This window comes from Corvus brachyrhynchos, unplaced genomic scaffold, assembly GCF_000691975.1.
Source record: "Corvus brachyrhynchos isolate BGI_N302 unplaced genomic scaffold, ASM69197v1 scaffold142, whole genome shotgun sequence".
NCBI lineage: Eukaryota > Metazoa > Chordata > Aves > Passeriformes > Corvidae > Corvus > Corvus brachyrhynchos.
In genome coordinates, this window is record NW_008237226.1 from 963,629 (window position 1) to 986,442 (window position 22,814).

Sequence of the window (22,814 nt, forward strand, 5' to 3'; positions counted from 1 at the left end):
TACACAAACAGTAAGGTTCTGTGAAGGTATCTCCAGCTGTGTGCCTGCCTTCATTTTTGCAGCAGCTCTAGTGATTATCTGGATCACCTTGTTCAAGCTCTTTGAGGTCAGAGAAGAGTTACCATTTTTTCTACCTTGTCTGCTCCAGGTTATCAGAGAAATCTCTTCCTTCGGTTACATTTCCTGATGTTGTTCTGATTGTTGCTGGTGGGAACTGCTGTCCTAAACCCTCTTAAGACTGGCTGATTGAGCTATATTTAGATTAAGCCTCATCAGTCACAGGACTGACATTTTATTTACTTCATGTTCCATGTGCATCAATAGTTCTGTAGTAACACAGATTTGCTATTCTTAAGAAGAGGTTTGAGCAGCAGTTACCAATGAATATAAACACCATGCAGTTGAGGAATTCCCTTTTGTGTTTGGTACCATGGTGAAGAACTACGTGGCAGAATGGCAAATGGTCAAGATGATGTGTAAAAGGGTAATTTGTAGTTTAGCTAGAAGTCATCTACCAAGGACCAGCTTTCTCCATGGAACACTGTTTAAGCTGAGCATGGCATTGTGACACCTCTCTCCCTAGTGCTGTGTGCTTCAGCTGTGGCTGCTGGTTGACATAAGAGACAATCCCTTCAGAGTGCCTAAGTTTTGAGTATATTTATGGGAATGAGAGGTTATAAAAAGGTCTGCATTGCAAAAGACTTGCTCAGTATCTGGGAGCATCAAACCCTTTTCAAAACAAGAGGAAATCTTGGCATAGGTTACATTTTTTTAAGGGAAAAAAAGGGAAAAAAACCCAAAACTCTTGTGGCCTGTGTCACTCCTGTTAGGTAAAGTGAATACTGATGTAATATTCTTTTTTTTTTCTCTTTACTTACAGCATGAACAGGTTAAACACCTTGCCAAGGGGATTTGGCTCTTTACCAGCCCTAGAAGTTCTTGACTTGACTTACAACAATTTAAATGAAAATTCCCTACCGGGAAACTTCTTCTATCTGAGTAAGAAACTTTTCTAAAAATTCTACAGATCTTCAGGATATGGTACTTTGCTTTCTGCAGTTGAAATTCATTTGATGGAGACCAAAATACAACAGATTTTTTCCCAGTGTTTATGTTTTTCTTTTAATATATCTTGAATATTTCTACATAGCACAGCAATATTTATCATACAGTTACCTGACACCTTTGGACACGACAAGACTTGCTTAGTAATGGTATATTAGTTTTCTTCTGAGTAATATTTCCTTGGGTCCCATACTCAGTTAAAACATCATGAAGGGCTGCAAGCCTCAGGGGAAGATAAACTGTTTTGCAACACAACTGTTGTGTGTTGAGTCTGAAAACAAATGTCTTCTTGATGGTTCATTACTAAAATAGTTTTAACAGCATTTGGATGTTGAGGTATCCAGTACATTAAAACATATGCTGAGGTTACAAAGCTTGGCAGAGGAATGGTAGAGCTAAGCTGATCTTTGCATATGCTAAAAATATATACCCAGAGAGTTGACAGAAAGGTATTGTAATGCATATGTGCAAAAGGTCTGCATTATGGTTGCCTGAGCAACTTGAATTCTGGCGCTTTCTAGATTTCAGTGATTCTGCTTTTCCGTGTACTGTGCTGAAGTGGCTTCAGGATCGGTGCCTTCAGCATCAAAGTGACAGGTGAGGGGAGAGAAGGAGTGCTGCTCTCTGAGGGATGTTGTGATTGTAACCTGGCACAGGGAAATCTTTAAGTCAGCATTATTAAAAATGGTCACATTTAGTGAAATGAGAAGAGGAGGAGTGAACTACGTAAGACAAATAGGATCTCCTCTGGTGGGAAGGAGAGGTTTTGCTGATCTGACCACCTTCTCTCCTGCTGCACCTGACAGTTCTTTGTGAGTCTCCATTTTAATTCCTTTTTCCAGCTGTCGTGTATGCTTGTTCCATAATAGCAAGCTGCATAGTTGTGCTAGGTCATCTTTTTTTTGGTGAATTTCATTGAGACTTCACATGGAAATTACAAATCATACAGTTTGAGTCTCCTGTATTTCATTTCAGATCTCTTTCCCAGTGTGGTTTCTGTAGAGCTTAAGATAGATGCGTATTTGCCAAAAAAACGCAGACTTTTTTTAATGTTTGTTTAGGATGCAAATTGATGCAATAAATAAGAATCGGGGGTAATAAAGAGTAATGACTTTATTCTCACGTCTGAGCATTCAGACTATTTGCCAGAATCCGCCAGAGTCTACTGTTGCAGAAATTGTTAATTGTGTTAGTCTTTTTGAATATAGATGTTTTCCTGAACTCACCAACAATATAATAAGCCAGTAAATCTAAGTTTGACCTGCTTGTTATTATTGTGAGCCCTGGGTATGTCAGAGGCTTTTCACCAAGTCAGGGTTATTAATCAAACCTGACTCCTTTTTATTGATTAGACCTCAAATGGTTGGGTTATATGCCACCCTGTTTATATATTGCTATTTAATTTGCAGCCACCCTTCGTGCACTCTATCTAAGTGACAACGATTTTGAAATCCTGCCGCCAGATATTGGGAAGCTCACAAAGTTGCAGATAGTAAGTAATTTATCTAAATTCTTGGAAAATCAATTCACTTTTGCAATACTTGTAGGAATAGGATCCAGTCAATTTGAGGAGTAGTAGGGTAGGTTTGCAGGAGCAGACCACTACACCTGGAACTGTTTCTTGTTTACCAGAAGACACTTGTTAATAAATTGGAAGAACTGAGCATTCAGGAGAAAGGTGGGGGCAGAGGGAGCAGAGTTCTCTTTTGGGCTGCTTTATGGTAACTGAAAATTGTTCTGACTGAATTTATGTTTGCTCTTAGCTGAGTCTTAGAGACAATGACCTGATATCACTGCCTAAAGAAATTGGTGAGCTCACCCAGCTTAAGGAACTGCATATCCAGGGAAATCGTCTTACTGTGCTGCCCCCAGAACTGGGTAAGAATACAGATGATAATTTATTTGTTTGTCTAATAATGATGATGATGAACTGTATTTCCTCTGAAATTATTATGCTTAAGTCATCCTATATGCTAATATTTACTTTCCCCTGAGAAAAACTCACTTTTTCACCTTCCTCCTGGATATGCAGGAGGAGCCAGAAGATGATGTGTTTGGTTTTATTACTTTTTTACATGTTGCATTTTTCTTGTGTATTATTACACCTGATTGCCAATTTATGTACAGCACCTTGCTTTATGTAACGTATCATAAACACAGGGTCAGCAAACCCATTCTTATCTCTCACTGAGTTTTGAGAACACTGAAGCAAAATGACAGTAGCATAAGTGGGTTCTGAGTGACTGTGCCTATACAAAGTGGAAGTTTGATCAGCTAGAGTGAAATAATACCGCTAAATGAGAGGATGTTTTTGTTTTTTCAGTTTGATAGCCTACCTTTTTTAGGGAGTTGACAGCTCTTTAACTTAAAGCAATGGAACTGATTGATGTAATTTGAATTTGTCATACTGTGCATTTAAATATAGTTATAGGTGGGTTCTTTCAACCTGTGAAGGAAGAGTTTTTCTTTGAAACTTCAAGTATTGGTTTTGCTGAATTTGCATTGCAGTACTCCATTTTATGTGAGGAGCATGGTTCCTGTTTGCCCCAAGCCCAAAATTGGTTTCTGATCTTAAAATCTTTAAAAATATTTTCATCGGGAGTAATGTAGTTGTGTCAATTACCTGTTTTTGAAACACCTGTTACACAGGGTCTGTTCCTTGCTTCTTGTTACTGTGGACTGTTACATGGGGAAGCTTCTTCCTGCTGGTACCTTCCACATAAAAGTTCCCAAAACTCAGAAGGATAGTGACTGAAGTTAACATAATTAAAATAAAATTATTTGTTTTCAGAAGAACTTGCTTTGACCTGTTGACCCTGTGTGCTTTAATGTGACAGTCTGCAACAAATGCTTTTTGTTTTATAGAGCAAAGTGCTTTTCTTCTCTGAATTGGGGAAGGTATTTGCTTTGACTCTTGTTTGCCCACTATGAGGTTTTTTGCCTTTTCCCCTCACCACTAGTGATTGAAAGTTGCTCTCTTTTCTTTAATTTCAGATGTTTATGTCTTGACACAGGTATACTTTCTTTAGGTTTTTATCAAAGTCATGTTTATTTATCAGTTCTCTTTCAACAGCAATAATGTTTCAGAAGCATATAGTGTCTGTAAATACATTTTTCTGTAGCTCACTAAATTACAGCTTTCGGGGTTTTTTCAGAAAGTGGAAGATGAATGGTGCACTGAGTCTAACCACCTTCTTTGGCTAATGAAATGTTCTAAACATGCTGCTGCCTTACAAGCATAACAACAGATCCCCATTAAATGGTTTTACTATCAAAATCCATCCCAAAGGGAAATGTTTGAAACAAAATTCTCCATATTTATTTTGTATTGACCTACAAAACTCAGGATATCCAAGGGAAATGTCTTCTTCTTAGTTAACGTTTGTTTGCATTATAGAACGATATCACAATCTGGTAGAAGAAGGACTTTTAATTTTGCCCCAGCTGATGAAGGTGAGGTGCACTGACACAGCTAAGTCCTTGTTACCTCTGTTCTTTATTACTTAAAAGGTATTTTATAAATTCTACTTTTTTTTTCCTGTATAAATTTATCAATGTTTCGTTTTATGGTCTCACTCAAAATCCTCATTTCTGATCAGTTGCCATAATTTCTGTTGTGATCTATGCTGTGAATAATACTAGAATTATCTCAAATTTTTGAAATAGATTTTGGGGTACATTTCTAGAAAACATTACACTGAAGTTTAGATTTGTAATTTGTGCAACTTGCAAGCACAAATATTTACTGTGAAAAGCAGTGTTCTTGCTTGTTTATTAAACATTTAGGCACACATGTAGGGAATGAAACACCAGACTAAGGTTTGGAAGGCTTGTTTGAGATCAGGGAACAGGCCATAGGCAAGAGTGAATCTCTGCAGCCCTGTTTTCCCTTCTGTAAACCAGGGCAGTTTAGAGAAGCACCCCTTTGCAGACAGTTTCAAAGTCTGCCGATGAAAGGTGGTATTAGAGGGTTACTACCTACTGCCTGGACTGCTAATGCCATAGTCACCATCTGAGGGAGTATGAACTTTGTCTGCTGTCCAAGTTCTCCCTCCTAAATTTTTAAAACTGAATTATAATGTACTCAGAACTATCCAAATACTTTTTGGTGTGCATGTCAGATAAATAGCTTTTCAATGAGCAGGTCCTGTTTGCATTAATTGGAGCTGCTGCTGTTCCATTAAAAGTAAACAATCTTTTCTCTCTCATTATCACTTTCATAATTAAAGCTGCTGAAGGCTTTTGTCTGGCTTAGTTCAGGCACTGGTGGACAGCAGTGACTCGCTGGATGTTCATTTATCACGGAGATGGGCACAACTGAATGATGAGAAGGATGTGTGTGTTACATTAAAGTGCTTTTTAAAGGTAATGGAACTAAATGCAGAGGAAGGAATGGAGAATAGGGTATGAAAAAGGCCACAGACAGGCCTCGAGGTCACAACTTTGGAATGGAGATACCGATAAATAACCCCCTACCATCAGCCTGTAATTTCACCTGGTGTGATTGAGCGTGGCACCAGTGCAGGGCTGGGGGAGGTTGCTGTTATCCTCTGTTGCGTTTAGCAGAGAATGCCTACCGCTAATCTAAGAAACATATTCCTGCCCAGGAGGAAATGAGAGGACTAAAAGAGTGCACTGGGTGAGGTGCTTTTCTGTAAATACAGTACATGTGAGTGATGAACACAGGAAATGGCCAGGAGTAGGTGGGTGGAATTTGCAGCTTGTTTTTATCATTTGTCTCTCAAAACCCCATTCATGAGAAATGGTGGTGGGCAGTCATATATAAACTTTAAAGAGGTGCTGGCATTTTTTTCTCTAGCATTTAAAAGGTTATGTGCTGCATTGCGAGACAAATAAATCATGATTCACTGCAACAACAGAGTTGCAGTCAGTTATATAAATTGCCAAGGAGGCACTAAATCTGTCACTTTGTGTGTTCTGACCATTTAACAATGAGAATGGTTTGGAAAGAGAGTAGAAACAAGACCCACATAAAATGGTAGATGCAATTAGTAACATCAGTGATGGTGTTTTAAGTTCATTGTTTGTTCATCTGGGTGGACCCATATGTGCTACATAAAAGATTTTCTCAGGTTTTTCTCAGCAGAATGAGGAGTGCGAGAGTAGTACATGGTGCAGAATACTCACAAAGATGTAGCTAAATAACCACCCAGAGAATGTAACTAGCTTGTCTGTAGATTTTCTTTTTTGATGTGAAAACAAATTATATGATTTTTAAAGCCCAGATTCTAATGTTGCCTGTGTGCACTACCCTGCTGCCAACACATGTGCGCACACGTAGCTTGCTCAGGTTTATGCATATGGAAGAACAGGGATTTCAAAGAATATATTCCCAATTATCATCCTCCTTTTTCAAAACTGAATTTGGCATCAATGGTGTATAAGTTGCTGTTCAATACTGTTCTAGTGTATCAAATAATTTCCTCTGGTAAAGAGACACACTATCAGAATTGTTAGTTAATTGTTAGTACATATGAGAAAAGTGGAAAATTCGAGCCTTGTAAAAAAAAAACCAATCTGGATGGGGTAAGTAGCCTGTTCCTTTTTAAGGAACATTAAACGTTTTGTAAATTTAATTTGTATATCAGAATAACTAAGTAATTCTTTCATAAATTTTTAATTTTGAACAGCTAAATTACCTTCTGTGTAGAAAGGATTGGCTTTAAATACAAAGTTCAAGGAATTGTGCCGAAAGTCTCAATATTTCCATCACAGGAAGGCCTTTTAAAATTTAGGCTTTTGAAATTACTCTAGAATTTGTGAATTAATATTATATTATGCAAAGTAGTAGCTGCAGTTGTTTGTTCAAGTAAATATTAATCGAAATAGCCGTTTACTCAGGTAATTATAACAGGCTTGTGCAAATATAAGAATCACTTACTTTACAAAAGATATGTCTTTTCCAAGTGTTGGAAATTTTCCAATAGTTGATGTAAATGCCAGACTTTTCTTATATTAGTATAAACTGCCACTGCACCCTGCCTGTGTCACAACACAGCGCTGCTCACACCTGCAATACAGGTCAGTGGTGCTTGTTGGAAGCCTGAACACTGGGGCTCTTTGGACAACAGTTCTGAGCACTGGAACAACTAGTTGATACCTTACAATTTCAAAAAAAGACATGTTTCTACTTTTGGAACCAAGGTAAGGGTGGATAAACAAAACAACTGCTACATCAGCAGTCTTAGAAAACAAGCTATCAGTCAAGAAGCAATAAAAAACATGTATTTAACAAGATAGGTTATGGAGAGATTATTTATATAGAAAAGCTTCTCTGAAAATCTGTGCATATTCTAATTGTGGTTCTCATTTAAGGTTTAAGTTAAAAAAAGAAAAAAAAAGGCAAAACCACTACACCCTACCCCCCATCACTTGTTATGTAGTTAGAAACCAGGCTGAATGCAGAGTACTTGATGTACACTGCTGTAATTCTTGCCGAACTTTCCAAGATTCAGATTTGATCTTGCATTAGTTTTTAAAATATGCAAGTTTTAGAGTCATTTCTCAGATGACTACAGTGTGTGTGTGTGGGTGCTCCTCATGTTGACTGTACTCTGATTATAAGTATCATCAACATAATAATGATGTTTCTGTCAGCAGATACTTCATCTGTTGTGTCAGAGCTGTAGTAAGAGTAAGAGTACTGTAATTAGAACCAATCTGAGCGAATGTTGCATTTTTTGATATATTTGGTTCATTTTATGCATTTCATAGTACTTTAAAGTGGTTTCGCTCTTCTGAGTACTTGGCAACCTGTGTTTGAATGAAGTTTCAAAGGTGAGGGGCAAAAGCAATACAGTGAGTCTTTTTTTGAAGTCATTTTTTTAAGTTAACTAGATTTTGGTCTGATAGGGACCCTTCAAAGAGAGAATGCTCTGTTGAATTCCTGTGTAATTGAGAATCTCAGGGGAGTTTCTGATGCTGGAAAAAATGTGCAATATATTTCAAAATAAATTGGGATGCTGATCCTCTAAGCCTGTAATACTTCCTGTGCCATTAGAGTGTCTTTGATGTTAAACTACTTTGACATCACGTTAATTTCCTTTGTTTCAGAACTCCTCTGCTGCATAGTGTGTTTCTTGGGTTTCTTCACTGGGAACACTTAGCAGTGACTGTTGGTTTGCCCCTTGGGATCCCAGTCAGCACTGGGCATTTGTTACATAGAGCAGTGAAGGAAATGGTATTTCCAGCACAACATGTCACCTTTCATAGAAAGAAATCGGTGAAACGTAGCAGTACTTGTAGGTCTTCTAGTAATTGGTCTCACTCTTATGTGAGGAATCTGAGAGAAATTAATTTATAATTGAGTTGTAAGTAATAAACAAATAATTTTAGAAGATATTTTTAGAAATACATTTTGAAAGTACATTTTGAGGTAATTTCTTGGATTTTTGTTAAAGTGCTCTTTCTTCTGCCTTTCCTCTTAGCTACCAAGACAATGGCATCAGCTGCACTGGTTGCCCTGGTACCTGAAAGCTCTGTGTGGTGGAGCTCAGCTGTTGAAACAGCCTGATTTGTCATGTGGCAGTACAAGCCATTAGCAGTGTTGTTAGGTGAGGGGTACCTTATGTGCTGCATTGAATAAGTTCCTGTTTTATGGTTTTCCTCTGTGAATGTTATTACTATTTACTCTTTCTACTACTTGTCCTGGTAAGGTCTGGTTTGTTGTGTACTGTGATGGTAGAAGTTTCAAGGGCTCTCCCCTTGTTCCCAGAGAGTTAACCACTCCTCCTGTCACCTGAATATGGAAATGTGAGTTTGCCCAGCTAGGTTAGGTCTATAATCTGCCTGTATTTAGTACCTGAAGTGTGGTTTAAGGTAGTAATTTGGCATTTCATCCATCCTCTTCTCCTTCCTAGGCTTCATCTTCAGTCCTGACACATCTGAAGTGTCAGACTTCCCATTACACTTTGGTATAAAGATTCTGGCTGACCTTTGCTTTGATGCTGGAATTTTGTATAAATATCTCAGGACTACATTCACTTTGTTTTAAACTCTCTCCTATGAAACATGCTGGAGGGTAAAATTCTCTTCCAGTACAATTGTAATAGCTGTGGCTGAGGTGATACCAGTTTGGCCTGTATCACTTCACATTTACATCAAGGGTAGAGAATTCAAGATTTAGATGGTCTGCTTTTACTTGATTTATTTCAGCTATGAAATAAACTTTTACTAAGAGTTGAAGCAAATGGAGTAGCTATTATGCTATCACAGTATCATCAGACTATTTAACCTATCAAAGTGAAGAGTGAGAGGACACTTGGCTGCTCATCCTCACTCCATGAGAAGAAAGCTTGTAGGAGAGGGAGCCAGCAGTGTTTTAGAACTAAGTCAGTTTAGTTCAGCACTAAAATAAAGAATGTATTTTTACAGTGATGAACATTAGAACAAGACACAACTGGCAGAGTCTCCATCTCCTGATGTTTTTCAGACCAGATGTTTGAAATGTGTTTGGAAGCTCTTCAGTTACTGAACTGACACAGAGATCTACTGTTAAATGTATTCAGGTGAATGCTGGAGTCTCATCTCTGAACTCATTATTGGAAATCATCATGTACGTCTAAGAAGTTGTAAGAATAACATGTGATGTTGCAAAACCTGTTTTAACTCCCTGAGAGTAATTGTGAGGATGGACTTAGGCTTCAGTATTTGGCTTTCAGATTGCTCCCTCAGCCTCCTCTTACCATGGGGCTTCCTGTCTAACACTCACAGGGGAGGTTGCAGGCATTCCCATCTGTGTGGTTAGGAAAGGAGCCAGGGGAAGACTTCCAGCCTGCTTCTGTGTGATGGATGCTCTGGCGTATCTCATTTATTTGTATGTACTGAATCTGATTCGTTGTTATCTGAGACTTGAACCTTTTCCCACATTATGTAGAACCACCACAAATACTATTTCAGGGTTCTCTGAAGTGCCGGTGGCTAGAAGTGATACTGTTAGATCTTCTTCAGTGTAAGGATGTAGGGGTGAGAGGGCAGAAGCGTTGCTGGGATTGATCTTTCGGAGGCATTTCAGTCTAGGTTTAGGTTTACTAAATTTAGTTGTTCTCTCTTAGTGCATAGAAGCTCATTAGTAAGCAAATTTGTATTTTTGACATATACTATGAAGATGTACATTTGTTTATCATACTGTATTTCCATGAATATTTCTGCTGGTTCCAAAGAGGTGGAGTCACACTTCACTTAGGTACAAGAAGACTTTGCTCTTTGTTGTCTTACTGCTCCTTTATAAATACTGTTTAATTCTACTGTATACTGTTACTAATCCTTCAAAAGTGCTGTGTCTTGAAAGCATAGATGATCTTACTTGTTTATAGGAATGGTATGAATTACTGGTGCACAGCCTTACATATGCTTAAGATTGGGGTAAAAATCACTGGCTTTTGATAATACTTTGTGGCATAGAAATGAGTATATATTTTCATTTTTTTACATAGGTATTAAGACATCATTCACAATTTAATTACTTTGGTATCCTTTTTATGACATAATAGTCATGATATTTCTTCTACCCCTGCACTTAAAACAATCTCTCTCTCTCAAGACAAAGCAAATGCCACAAAAGTAATAAAAATTATAATCCCTGTAGTGTAAAGCAAATCTAAAACAAGCCAGGACAGACATATTTTTACGTACAACCTAAGTTTAAATTTAGTGCAGTGGATTGATCCCTTACTTAGCATTTAATAAAACAGGATTCGGAGGTATTTATATCTAAATAAATTACTAAAACTAATTTTGTTCTTTGTTTCATATGTGCAACAGAGAGTAAGACCTTTATGTTGTAAAGGGAAAGAACATTTAAATTGCAGTCTTAAGAGGAATCACTAAAGGGGATGTGTTACAGTTTGAGGACTCTCCTTGAGGTCAGTGAAGCAGAGCGTAGGCTGGGAGGGGAGTCAGAGTATCAACAGGACACAGATGTGAAGCTCAACAGTATACAGGCTAAAAATTATATCCATTGATTTTAATGAAGCTCCACTGGGGATGAATTTAAACCATTACAAAGAAGTGTTGATCTGGCATTTTACAGCTAGGATCATGTTTCGTATGCTGAATGCCATTGTTCAGTTCTCAAATGTCAGAGTTGTTTAATTACCTAATTTCACCTTTTAATTTTTGAGAGTATTTAAAGTATTGCCAAGGGCATTCAAGTGGAAAGGACAAGCCAGGTTTGTGTTCATTCTGTTTCCTTTTGTATGTGTTGAAGTAATGCCTATGTACACTAGTCATACCTTACTGTACCTCCAGTATACATCCGTTGGGTAAATATTACACACTTTGTAGATCATACATCACAAGAGGATGAGGGGCTTGTGGTTGTATGTAAGGGGTGCTTGCAGACTAGATCTAATGGACAGGAGTAGCCTGGGAGGTCTGAAGGCACCCTTGGCCAAAGTGATGGGTGGTATTATTACTGGCTGTGATACCCTCTGCAAACACAACTGTGGGAGGCAACATTTTATTTTCTATTACGAGCTCTTTTCTGACCTTTGGAGGCATTTGAGCAAAACATGAGTGTTCACACAAACTACTTTTTATTTCAACAGCACTGCAGGAAAATAACAAGAAACATTAATGATCATGTTTTAGCTCGAGTGCAGGATAGATCCACTGAGACAGGAAAGTGTAGCTGTCTTCTTATCCTGTAAATGTCTCTCAGGATGAGGTGTGCCTGCTGTCATACGAGTGGCCCTTCTGCCCACCCATGGCTGTAGAAGCTCTGAATTTAAGAAGTGATAAATGGTATTTTTTGTTAATGGATCACCTAAGTTAGAGCACATTAAAATAAAAATATGCATACTTTGATTTTGCACTTGAATTTTCAGGAGTTTTGGTGTAGTTCTATTATAGCTCCCAGGTGGCAGCTAATGAGAAATTTGGACAGTAGACAGTTTTCAGGTCTGCACAGCTTAGTAGTTGGGCATTAGGAGCAATTTGGTTTTGAGGTGGGGTAAACAAAGAAGTTAAATCACAGGGATCCAGTCAAACTTAAGGGTTCAGGATCATCTTTAGATACAATGAGTGCTGAGACAGAAATAAAAATGCCAAGAATCAGGCACTTTTAAGACCACACAGATGGCTCCTTTTAGAAGGTTTTTGGTCATTCTGTGCAGGTTGTCCACAGCAGTCAGCTGTTAGATCTCTACTCTTCCCTTTTCCAGGTTCTGTTCTCTTTTCAGTGTCCACTTGCTGGTAGCAGCAGTGTCCACTTTGCAGTCTTCCTACTTGGTAATCTATATTTACCTAAGAGAGAGTAAAAAAAGTACCCGTCGGACTTAGAAGGTTCTTTAAGCATGTTAAACCTGAGTTCTGGGGTGTATAGTTTTGATGATTTATTAGAATAATTTTAGAAGCACTCAAAAATAATTTGAAAAACATTTCTGTGCCCTAGGAAAGGGGCTGTGCTGACTAGCCTTGAAGATGGCCTGTTCTTCCTCGCTTACCAGAGGCACACAACTGTGATGCCTTTCGGTGGAGCTGATCCCTTTCAGTATGACAAAATAGCAAGAACTTGAAGTCCATAATGAAGAAATACAATTTTAGTGAAACAATTATGCCAAATTAGAGAAATGATAAATATTTTTTAATAGGCAGATATGCATGGAAAGAACAAAACAGCAGTGACCAGTGCAGTCTCCAATCCTAATACATTTTGTGATTGAATCTTTGGTGCTGGAGTTTTACTGGAGGTAATTCTGTATTTTGCTTACTAAAAGTGTCTGAGGGATTTGATGTGATCTGTGTAGCAGAACACTATATAAATTTCTGAAAGCCCTGGGGATGGTGTTCTGCTGATGCTGCTGTTAGACAATACGCATGAAGGCACATCTGCCATGGCTTTTTCCCTGGCTCTAGTGCTGCAGGGGTGGAATAACAGCATTTTCTAACGTGGTGCTGCCATAAAAAAATCACCTAGGCAAGGAGACCTTTGGGCTGGGGGGATAGGGACACGTGTGAGGTGCCTGGTTGCTCGGCGCTCCTGAGGTGAGCCCAGTACCAGAGCCATTGCTTCAGGCAAGTGTGATGATGTCTTCCACACTGCTGGGTTTGTCCTGTGCACTGCAGCAGAAGGGTCCATGCAGTGTGCTCCTGTGTATTTGGCTGCCCCAGCACATACTATTCATGAGATGCTACTGAGACATTGGCCTTGTGCTCCTGGATGTCCTGCAGCCAGAGGAGAATTAGATATGCCCTTGATTCATGGATTTTTTTAGCTGTAAGCATAGAAAGGACAGCAGGATATGGCCCCAAGCAATGTATGGTGATGCAGTACAAACATTTCCCTTCTGTCTCATTTTTAATTATGTGGCTTCTTTGTGCTCAAATGGCTTGCCTTGTGTCAGGAGGATTAGACTCCATTTCTTCCTTAGGTCTGATGAGGTGGGGCACTCTCCGTGTAACTTCCTACTTATTTTTCTGCCTTCATTTCCAGATGGAAATTTTGGTATCAAACAGGGAGGATTTTAAAGCATTGGTTGCCCTGTCCTTCCTGTCTTCTGTAGGGCAGCCCTCCTTCACTCACCTGCAGAGAACCCAGTGCTTGCCGTGAGGACAGACAAGTTGTTCCTTTTCTCACTAGCACACTTGATTAAATTCTTCACTTAAAATCCCTAGGTTCTCACTCCAGCTCTAGGTGGCCAGTGGGATGGGCTGCCAGGCCAGCTGCTGCTGGCAAGGCTCCCAGAAGGACGTCCTGGGCAGGGAGGGGTGGATTTTGGTGCAGATCCTGAATTTTTGTGCGCCCCAGTTTCCTCCGTAATCAGATTAATTAGGGCCTCCTGCCTCCTTCCCTGTGAAGGTGAAAAGAAATATTTGTACCTGCCTCCAATGTATTTTGGGAAAAAAGAGAAGACAGAGGAAAATAAAGTTAATACATTGGCATGAGGACCTACAGGTTATTCTGCTTGAGCAGTCTTTCTTCTGCTGTAAGATTCCTTTTGCTGTAGTAGAGTAGTAATTATTACAATGAATTATGTTTATATGGGCCATGTGGTATTTGAAATGGAAGTGGGCATGCTGCTCAAGTGCTGTGGGAATGGAAACATGCAGCAGCCTTCCCTGGATGGACAATTTCTGACACAGCTTGGGACAAGAGGATTCAGCTGAGACCCTGGATATTGAGATTTTGGGCGCATGTAACTTATTCCTATAAGCAGCATTGAACTTGACCTATGATGGAACCAAGCCTGCATCCCCAAATTTAACTGGTTTTATTAGCTGTACACAGATTGATCATTTTACCCTGTTGTAGCACCTACAGAGTGCTTGCAGCGTTGGTAGTTTCAGAGGGCAGCATACAGGATTTTTTGCAGGTAATAAAATGGGAAATCCAATTTGCAGTTGCAAAGCCAGCCCCTGAGTGATACAGGATCTTCCCAGCAGCCCTGGTCAGAGGGTTAGGGCTAATCTCTGCGCTGGTCGGCTTCCCCCGCGGCCTCCACGTGAGAGCTGCATGGCGAGAGTGCTGGCCCATGCCTTCAGCCAGCACAGATTTAGACACACTGCTTTCTTGCTTATTAGGTCCTCTTTGTCACAGTACTTAATCCTTTTTCCTGATCCTTGTTAGAACAGGGCTGCTGAGTCCCTTAATAAAGCAGACGAGGTGTACTGAAGCGTGTGGCAGCGGGCGGCTGCCGCCTGACTGACGGCTGTGGGGGATGCTCCTGCCACTGCTGGCTCAGACCAGCCTGCCACAGACAGCTGGCAGATGAGCTTGTTAAGGTAATCGTGATGCCATGATAGGCTGGTATGAGATGCTTGGCATCTTTTCACACCATATAATGGCCTGTCTTTAATTGTCTTAACCCCTTTTACAGAGAGGAATACACCAAGGATTAGCTGTCATTCAGAATGTGTAGCCAGAGCGGGCAGTGAGCACAGGGCTTGCAGCAGCTCCCCTTGCCTGCACTTGCACAGCTCCTTTTATTTTGGAAAGCTGTGGTGTCAGGTTGATTTCAGATTTCATGAGCAGCTTGGCTCAGTCAGTCTTCAAAACCCTTTTTGTTTTGTTCTCCATACTTAAAAGATCATTTTATCTTGTGGTTTAGTTATTGTTGATTTCTGGGGAAAGGGTAGGCCTCTCTTCATTGTAAAATTCACAAAAATAAATTGAAAATGTGCCACAGATTTCTTAATTTAAAGAACACAAGAAAATATTTCAATGGCCAGACTGTCCTGGAATTCAGCCTTTCATATCCATAGTCATGAGGAGTTTCGGTGGAGCATGTACTGTTTTCGGGGTTGGATGGTAAACTTTTAAAAATGAACAAACAAGAAAACCCCAAGCAAGCCAGTAGTAGGTCTCTTGTGTCTTCTGTCAACAGAATAGGTAAAACTGCCATGTTACAAGAACAGCGCTGTTTGTTTGCTTTGGTGAGTATGTGTCACTCTAACCACAGATCAGTGTGGGATCTTGGTGCAGACAACATGCTGGGCACTGGGAAGGCAAAAAGCCCCTGGAGCAGGGATTGAGGAATGCTCTGCAATGCCAAGCTTCAGCAGAGCAGACTTCTACCAGAGAATCACTCTTTCATTCCTGCAGATCATGGTGGAGATAGTGAAAAGGTGCGTTATCAAGTCACACTTAAAACTAATTTAATAAACAAGTGGACAAAGTTCAACCCTGCTTCGCAACCCTTTGTAGCAGCACTGAAAACAAATAGAGTGGAACCGCATCCATCATAGTGGGAACCACTTCGTCCTTCTGTTCTCTTTGCTAAGACTGAAATATTTCCTTTTATTACGGTTGTACTTTCTGAAACAAATAAAAGGTTTTTATATTCACAGCAAGGTATTTCTTTCAAATTTTTCATATTTCAAACATTTTTCATGTGGTGTTTCGTTCAATCTCTTTCAGGTAATTTGGATTTGACCGGTCAAAAACAAGTCTTCAAAGCGGAGAACAATCCTTGGGTTACCCCTATTGCTGATCAGTTCCAGCTGGGAGTATCTCATGTTTTCGAATACATTCGTTCAGAAACATATAAATAGTAAGTATTACATTATATACTGTAGCTGTGTTGTTTGTTTTTTTCCCTGTAGTGTTTTGGGCAAAGTGTTACCAGCTACACATATCTTTCATAATACATGCAGTAACTTGGTATCCAGGACAAATATGCAAGCCTGTACATTTATATTAAGGAATTTTGCTAAGAAGAAGGTGACTCTCATGTAGACAAGTTAGGAAAGCACAAAGATTGTTTGATACTGTCCTGCATTTTTGTTTATTTCTAAGAACTTCAATGTAACATGAGAGATGTAAAAGAACAAGCATTACAAGCCTTTTGAGAAGTACTAATTTTAAGTATGTTCGGTATGGCTTTATAGATTGAAATAGATTTTTGTTAATGGTTTTGGATGTGGGTTGTTATGTTTTGAGAGATATCCAGACTTCAAACCTGTTTTGGTCTGGACTAATTGGCAAAAGTCTATAACCTTAGTAATTCAAATACAGGTACTAGTGCTTTCTTCAACAATGTGTAAATGTGTGTGCTGGGCTTCTCCATTTTAATGCGAGATTCCATGTACAAATGCTGACTAATGGTTTAGGAAAAAATGTCTTTAATCATTCACTGAATTGTAATATTTATTTTAAGTAAAAAAGTCTCCATGTTATTCTTTAGATGGGAAGTTATTTTTCAGTGTCTAGAAGCATTCTTGATGCTGTCTCCCTAGGAGCAGGAGGAAGTACAACAGTACAGCCTCTGGATTGGAAAGTTAGTTTTTGCATATTGCCTTTATTTAAAAAATACATTTTAATAATTCAGAAGCATTTCTGACAATCTTTTATATGTTTGCTGTCTGAACAAAATTACCAGAGAAGAGTATTCACAAGTGACAGTTGTGGGATTCCAATTAAGTAACTGAGATGTAAATTTCTATGTGAAACTAAATGACCCAACAATGGCTTTTGTCGGCTATTGCTCTTCATTTACAGAATTTTAAATGAAAAGAATCACAGATGGGAGAGTGGTTGCAAGAATTGTGTGTCTCAGAAGGGTGCTGATATTTATGCTGTAATGCGTGTTCTCAAGACAGATTTATTAATAGATTTAAGTAGGCTGCAACACCCTTCTTGCAGTAGTACTCTGTACTACAGACATGGTGTAGGAAAACAGCTGCCTATCTCCTTGGACCATCCCTTCCCCCCCCTTTTCATTGTGCAGCTGCATCTCGGGTTCTTGATAATGTTTTGTAATTCTGCTTTGTATTGTCAGTTTTATATTTCTGTTTGCTGAGCAGTGTAGGTTGGGGATCTTCATGCACTTCTCACAGGGACCACTCTGGGCATCATGAGGACAGCAAAATTTTAAGGTCTGAAGTGCAGTTTTGAGAATTTGACCCATATTCAGTTTGTGGGGAAGGGGATGGGGGGGAAGCTGTTAAAGAAAAAAAAAAGTAACTCTGGGTATATTAAAATGCTCTGGCAACTTTCCTGTTTAATCAAAATTGACAAGAAGGTTCTGTAATTCATCAGTTACCTCAGCTGTTGTTCTTTGTTCTGAGTTAGCCATATTGTGCTTGTTGTCTTGCTCTTTGCTGAGGTGTAGCAGTGTCTTGTTGGCTAATGGGCCAGTTTTGATTTTGTCCTCAGTAAATATCTGAAACCTGTATAGTTAACAGTGTAAGCAGAATCAGACTCTAGTTATTAATAGGGAAAAAAATCAAAACCAAGTAATCTTTCTGTGGCTCATTCATGGTTTCTACTTTGATCTTAGAAGCTATTATGACACATTAATGTGTCATAATTTTCAAAGTTTAGTGATGAAACCCAAATGCATGGAGATGTTAATAATTAGGTGTTAATTTTAGATTTTCAGCATATGACCATTTTATATTTAAATCATAAATTAAAAGTATCAGTATAATTTTGTTAGAAACCCAGTAGTAACTTTTTTTGAGTTTTGATTTTACTTGTTTCCCCTGCTGTAAAGAGAGTTCATGGATTTTCCTACTGAAAAAATACTGTCCTTTTTATTTCCAGTTTCCTCTAAGTATGTGATCTGAGAATTATTGGGATGCCATATCCTAAGACATTCCTCTGTTTGCATTTGGGTTTAGGAATTAAAAGTCAAAAGCAGTGGCATCGTCTAGGTAACAGATCTAGTAGCATTATTGTGCACAAAAGCAGATCAGGACTCAGAAGAAATTAAAACTGGTTTTTGTGGTGAAATTTTGAACTTTCCCTGCTAATGACTATACAGCTGCTTCAACTGCCTTTTTCTTTCAGAGCCTTTGAACAGGTAGTGTGTCTTATTTCCTATTAAGCAAATCGCAAGGTTGATATGTGAATTTAGAATTTTTCCCTGTGGATATCTAAATAAGGAAAGTCAAGTTCTTGAGTTTTTGTGTGTTTTATTGCTCATTCTGCCAAAATAAAAAAAAAAAAATCTTCCAACATTTGATAGATCCAAACAGGTTAACTTTTACTGTGAGGCAAAGCAGTACAGGTAAATGAATGATTGGATAGGATGCTGCTTAGCTAACCTCACTTGCAACACTGAGAAGATAGAACATACATCAGCAGCTGACCATCAGACCAGTAAGTTTGCTTTCAGGTACTGGAAGATGTAAACTCTCATAAACCAGAACTATGCATCTGTATGGCAGATGACTTTTGAGCTCCAGAGACAGATTTGTTTCCCTTTGTCCATTGCTTTTGCTAGCTGATTGGAAATACTGACTTTTCTTTGTTTACAAGTTTAACATTGTCTAGACTAGCTAAGACAGTGAGGGTAGGCTCATACAGGCACAAGTGCAAAGTTTCAGGGGCTCACCAAGTTACATTTTCACTTAGGGGGTTATGCTAATACTAATAATGCTGATTTTATTTTGTTTGCAATGGCTAGAACTTCATGTTTGCTCAGTTGCTGTTAACTTAGCCAGAAAGCAGTAACTCAGTAAGTCCTGGCAATGCACTCACTTGTAGTCATGTAAATAAACCTTGAGGTTTCTGCTGGTAACTGGCACAAGTCATCGCTGCAGTCAATGTCAGGGATCTCCTTTCAGATTTTGTGAGGTTGCACTTGGGAAGCAGCTACCAAATAGATCACAAACCTCTTCTTTCTTTTGTGAAATGTACTGGCTGTTTCAAGCATATTTAGTGAAAAATTGCATCCCATTTTTAGCCATGTCTTGGGATATTCATGCTCTAGTGATTAATTGATAAGTAGGGATGACACCCATGAGGGATGATTATGTCTAAAGATAAAATGTCATTTGTCTTGCATACTTTTACATTTCCACACTCATTTTACATGATACTCACGCACCAAGTATAAAACTGGAATTGCACTTTACTTCAGAAGCATGTTAACCAGTAAGACCCTCAGATCAGCTCTTCTTTCTTTGTAGCTTCTTTCATTTCCTTTAATTTCCTTACCTTTCATGAGAAATGGTACCCAGTGATTTTTTTCAACCCTAATTTTTCAAGGAAGACTTGCGCTGACAAAAAGATGGGTCGTATATTGTGGTGGAAAATGTGTGTGGAGGGGCTCTTAATTCTTAACAGGAAATTCAGCAGCTCTTGGCACTTTGCTAGCTTTTGTTGGCTAAAATACGCCCACTGCACATATCATCCTGTGACAGCATCGTTTGGAAATAGGTCAGTTTGCCAAGTATGTAATGATTCTTAATCTCTCACTGCTTTTTAACTTCTGAAACTTTAGGAAGCTGAATTTTGGCTTTGATTCTATACGTACTCAGGAGCTGCCATTAAACTCTGTGTGATGTCATGATAGTGTTGAAAAGCAGTTGAAGAATTTGCCTAAACAGTGAAGGATAATGGCAACCTTGTCTCCTCAAAGGGCTTAACTAAATGTTTTATTTTTTATTCATGCCTTTAGTCAACTTTCAGAGTGACCTTTATGTTGTAAGCCTATTCTCAGAGGATCTTCTCTCTCTAGGATACTGACAAATAGATGATGTATTGTGTGATTTAGTGGTCACAATGTACTTAGATAAGTGCATACAGACATAAATGTTTGAAAGAAAACAATGAATTAACCTCCTATGAAGAACAAAATTCTGTGATATTCCTTAGGATTTCTGTAAGATAATTAGTTATTTGTATAAGATGAGATAAAACTGAGATACGCAATTGGTACCAGTGGGTGGGTTTGGTTGCTGGCATTTACAGCAAAGTTAGTCCGGAAAGCTGGTCTTTGGGTACATTTCTGGAATTATTCATATGCTCTTGATCCATCTTCGTGTGGAACTTGTTCTTTGCATGTTTGTTTCTGTAACAGGTAGGATAGTGATTTTGATTTTATCACAGCAGAGTCTATTGCAAATACCAACACCTGGTAGTGTAATCCCTTCTAAAACAAAAGAAATTGCTGGGTTCTGAGTGCGTTTTTAAGCTGCCCTTAAACCCAGGAATCACCTTTTAACTCATTATCTAATGATTGTTGTTTCCCTGTTTGACCTCCATATCCCAGTGAGGCAGAATTACAATAGAACAGTCTCACCATTTTTAAGTCTCTAGAAAGCAGATTTTTCCCACGAGGCAGTCAATTTGGAGTCAAGAGGCTCAACAAGATGTTTCGTGAAAGGAGGGAAGTTGCACTTTTCACATTTCCATCAGGAAAGGTAGTAGAAGAGCAAGCCATTTTCAAGACTGACACATGAACTCTTAGCAGAAGAGATGGTTTGACAAATGCGGTGCTGAGCATGTATCGCTTGGCAGCATTGGAACATAGGTTTCCCTGGGCAGGCTGCTCTGTGCTAAGCATTGTAATTGGAAACCCCATTTCATCGGCAGTGACAGTGTGGAAAAATCCGCAGTGTAGAGAATCTCCCCAGCTTCTTGGGAATGAGTTGTTGTACTGAACCCCACTATTATGCAGCAGCTGCTTCCAGGGCAACAGACACAGGTAGTGAAGGAACAGATTCCTCTCCTGGGTTATATTAATGAAGAGTATTTCAGCATTTATTTTTAACAACTCAAGGAGACTGGCAGGATACTCAAGAGTACTGCAGTAGAATACAAATAGTATCTTGAAATAATTCATGATCTTATTCCACAGTTGTTAACCCTGTTTAAGTTCAGGTGTATGGTGTTTGGTGCTGTTGAGATGTAAAGATGATAATCAGTAAAACCACCTATCAAGGAGTGGAAAAGAGGTCAAACAAATGAAAAATCCAGGTGTTGGTTCTTGGGAAGCATGTTGGGAAAGTGAGAATTGCCAGCAGTTGATATGAAGGCATCAGCAGGTTGAACTGATATGAAGAGAGATAGTCCTGAAATGGTGTTACTTGTGCAGCACAGTCTGGGACCTGCAAGAATCCCATTTTATGTTAACACAAAAAGCAGGAATATTTAAATTATGTTTGCCGATGGTACAAAGCTAGCAGCATAGAAAAGAATCAGCATGCCACACAGTAAAATTAGCAAACAAAGAGGAAGGCTTGGGTGTATTAGTTATAGGCAAGCCACCGGTGTGATATGCTGGAGTGAGGGGAAGAGAAAGATGGGTGCAATCCCCAGAGTTTGGCTGAAAGAGTGGAAATTTTCCAGTACAGAAAAGGAAATATTTCACAGTTGTGGTCATTATGTTCATGAAAGATGAATTCAGGCAGGAACAGGCAAAGTGTGAAATATAATAGGATAGTGAAATGAATGAAGAAAGAAGAGGAAATTTAAAAGGTATGTGATTTATTTAGCAAAGTAAAGTCTGATAACAGAGGTCATGGTTGTCATTGGAAGGGAGACGGGGAGGAAAAAATTTCATTTAAGACAAAAAAAATGGTGTATGTAGGAACAAATATAAATAAGCTGGCCAGGTGTATATTTGAAGGAAGGTCTCTAATTATTAAGGGAGCAAGGTAGTAAATAACTTTCTGATAGAAACAGTCTTGCAACAGAAGAAATGAAGGCCAAAATCTAGTTTCAGTGAGCACTGATCAGTTGGGCAGGAGTACATGATGTGATGACTTGTGGCAGAGGATGGCGTGTCTGTGATGTAGGCAGACCTTGCATTCACATCTCCTGATTTTTGAGTGAATAATTCAGATGACACCCCCATATATATTAAGATAACTGCACAGTGCCACTGACATTAAACTAAAGGAGGCAAAGCTCTGTTTTCTGTTAATATGAAGAATAATCATGCGTATTTCTGCATTTAGTAACCTGTTTAAATGAACATGGAAGTTTTGTGCAGTTGTTTATAATTACTGAAAATTTTTCATAAGCTAAGAATTGTTATTACATAAATTATATATTCATTAGGAAAAAATCATTGGGGTTATGAAAGTTTTCCTAGCATTTCTTTTTGCACTTAGACTGTAGCAATACATAGAGAGAATGCTTTTCTTTGGCTGTCTCTAAAGTAAAATTAAATTATCCAGTCATTATCTAATCTTGTGATGATACCAAAAAGAACTGGGCACAGTTGATTTCAGGAGTAATTTCAAATGGTTGGTATTCTGTACTCCCTGGGGGAAATAAAGATTGTACAGAGGAGCACAGGCCAGTTGCTTGAAAGATCTATAGATCCTATTCAGCAGAGCTCAGTCAGGCACCTCAGCTCTTTGTATGATCTGCAGAGGTCAGTGAAGATTTAAAGAACTTGGATAGTGTGAGTCTACCCCACCCTGTTAAGAAAGACAGGTGTTGCAGTGGGGATACTGCAACATGCATATACCAAACCAGGTGTCCCGTGGAAAGGAAATATATATGGACAGACAGATTCTTGCTAGATGTTTCAGAGATGTTTATTTCTCCA

General features: G+C 38.9%; 1 protein-coding gene across 1 annotated transcript in view; it reads left to right on the top strand.

The window, feature by feature from the left end:
• Window positions 1–22,814, top strand: part of RSU1 (Ras suppressor protein 1) — a gene marked incomplete at its 5' end in the record, with an annotated part of 96,141 nt that overhangs the window by 17,025 nt on the left and 56,302 nt on the right. The window contains 4 exons of the mRNA XM_017729220.1: window positions 881–999; window positions 2,475–2,557; window positions 2,829–2,943; window positions 15,944–16,076. Coding sequence (XP_017584709.1) covers window positions 881–999; window positions 2,475–2,557; window positions 2,829–2,943; window positions 15,944–16,076 — 450 coding nt within the window. The remainder of the gene's footprint in view (window positions 1–880; window positions 1,000–2,474; window positions 2,558–2,828; window positions 2,944–15,943; window positions 16,077–22,814) is intronic.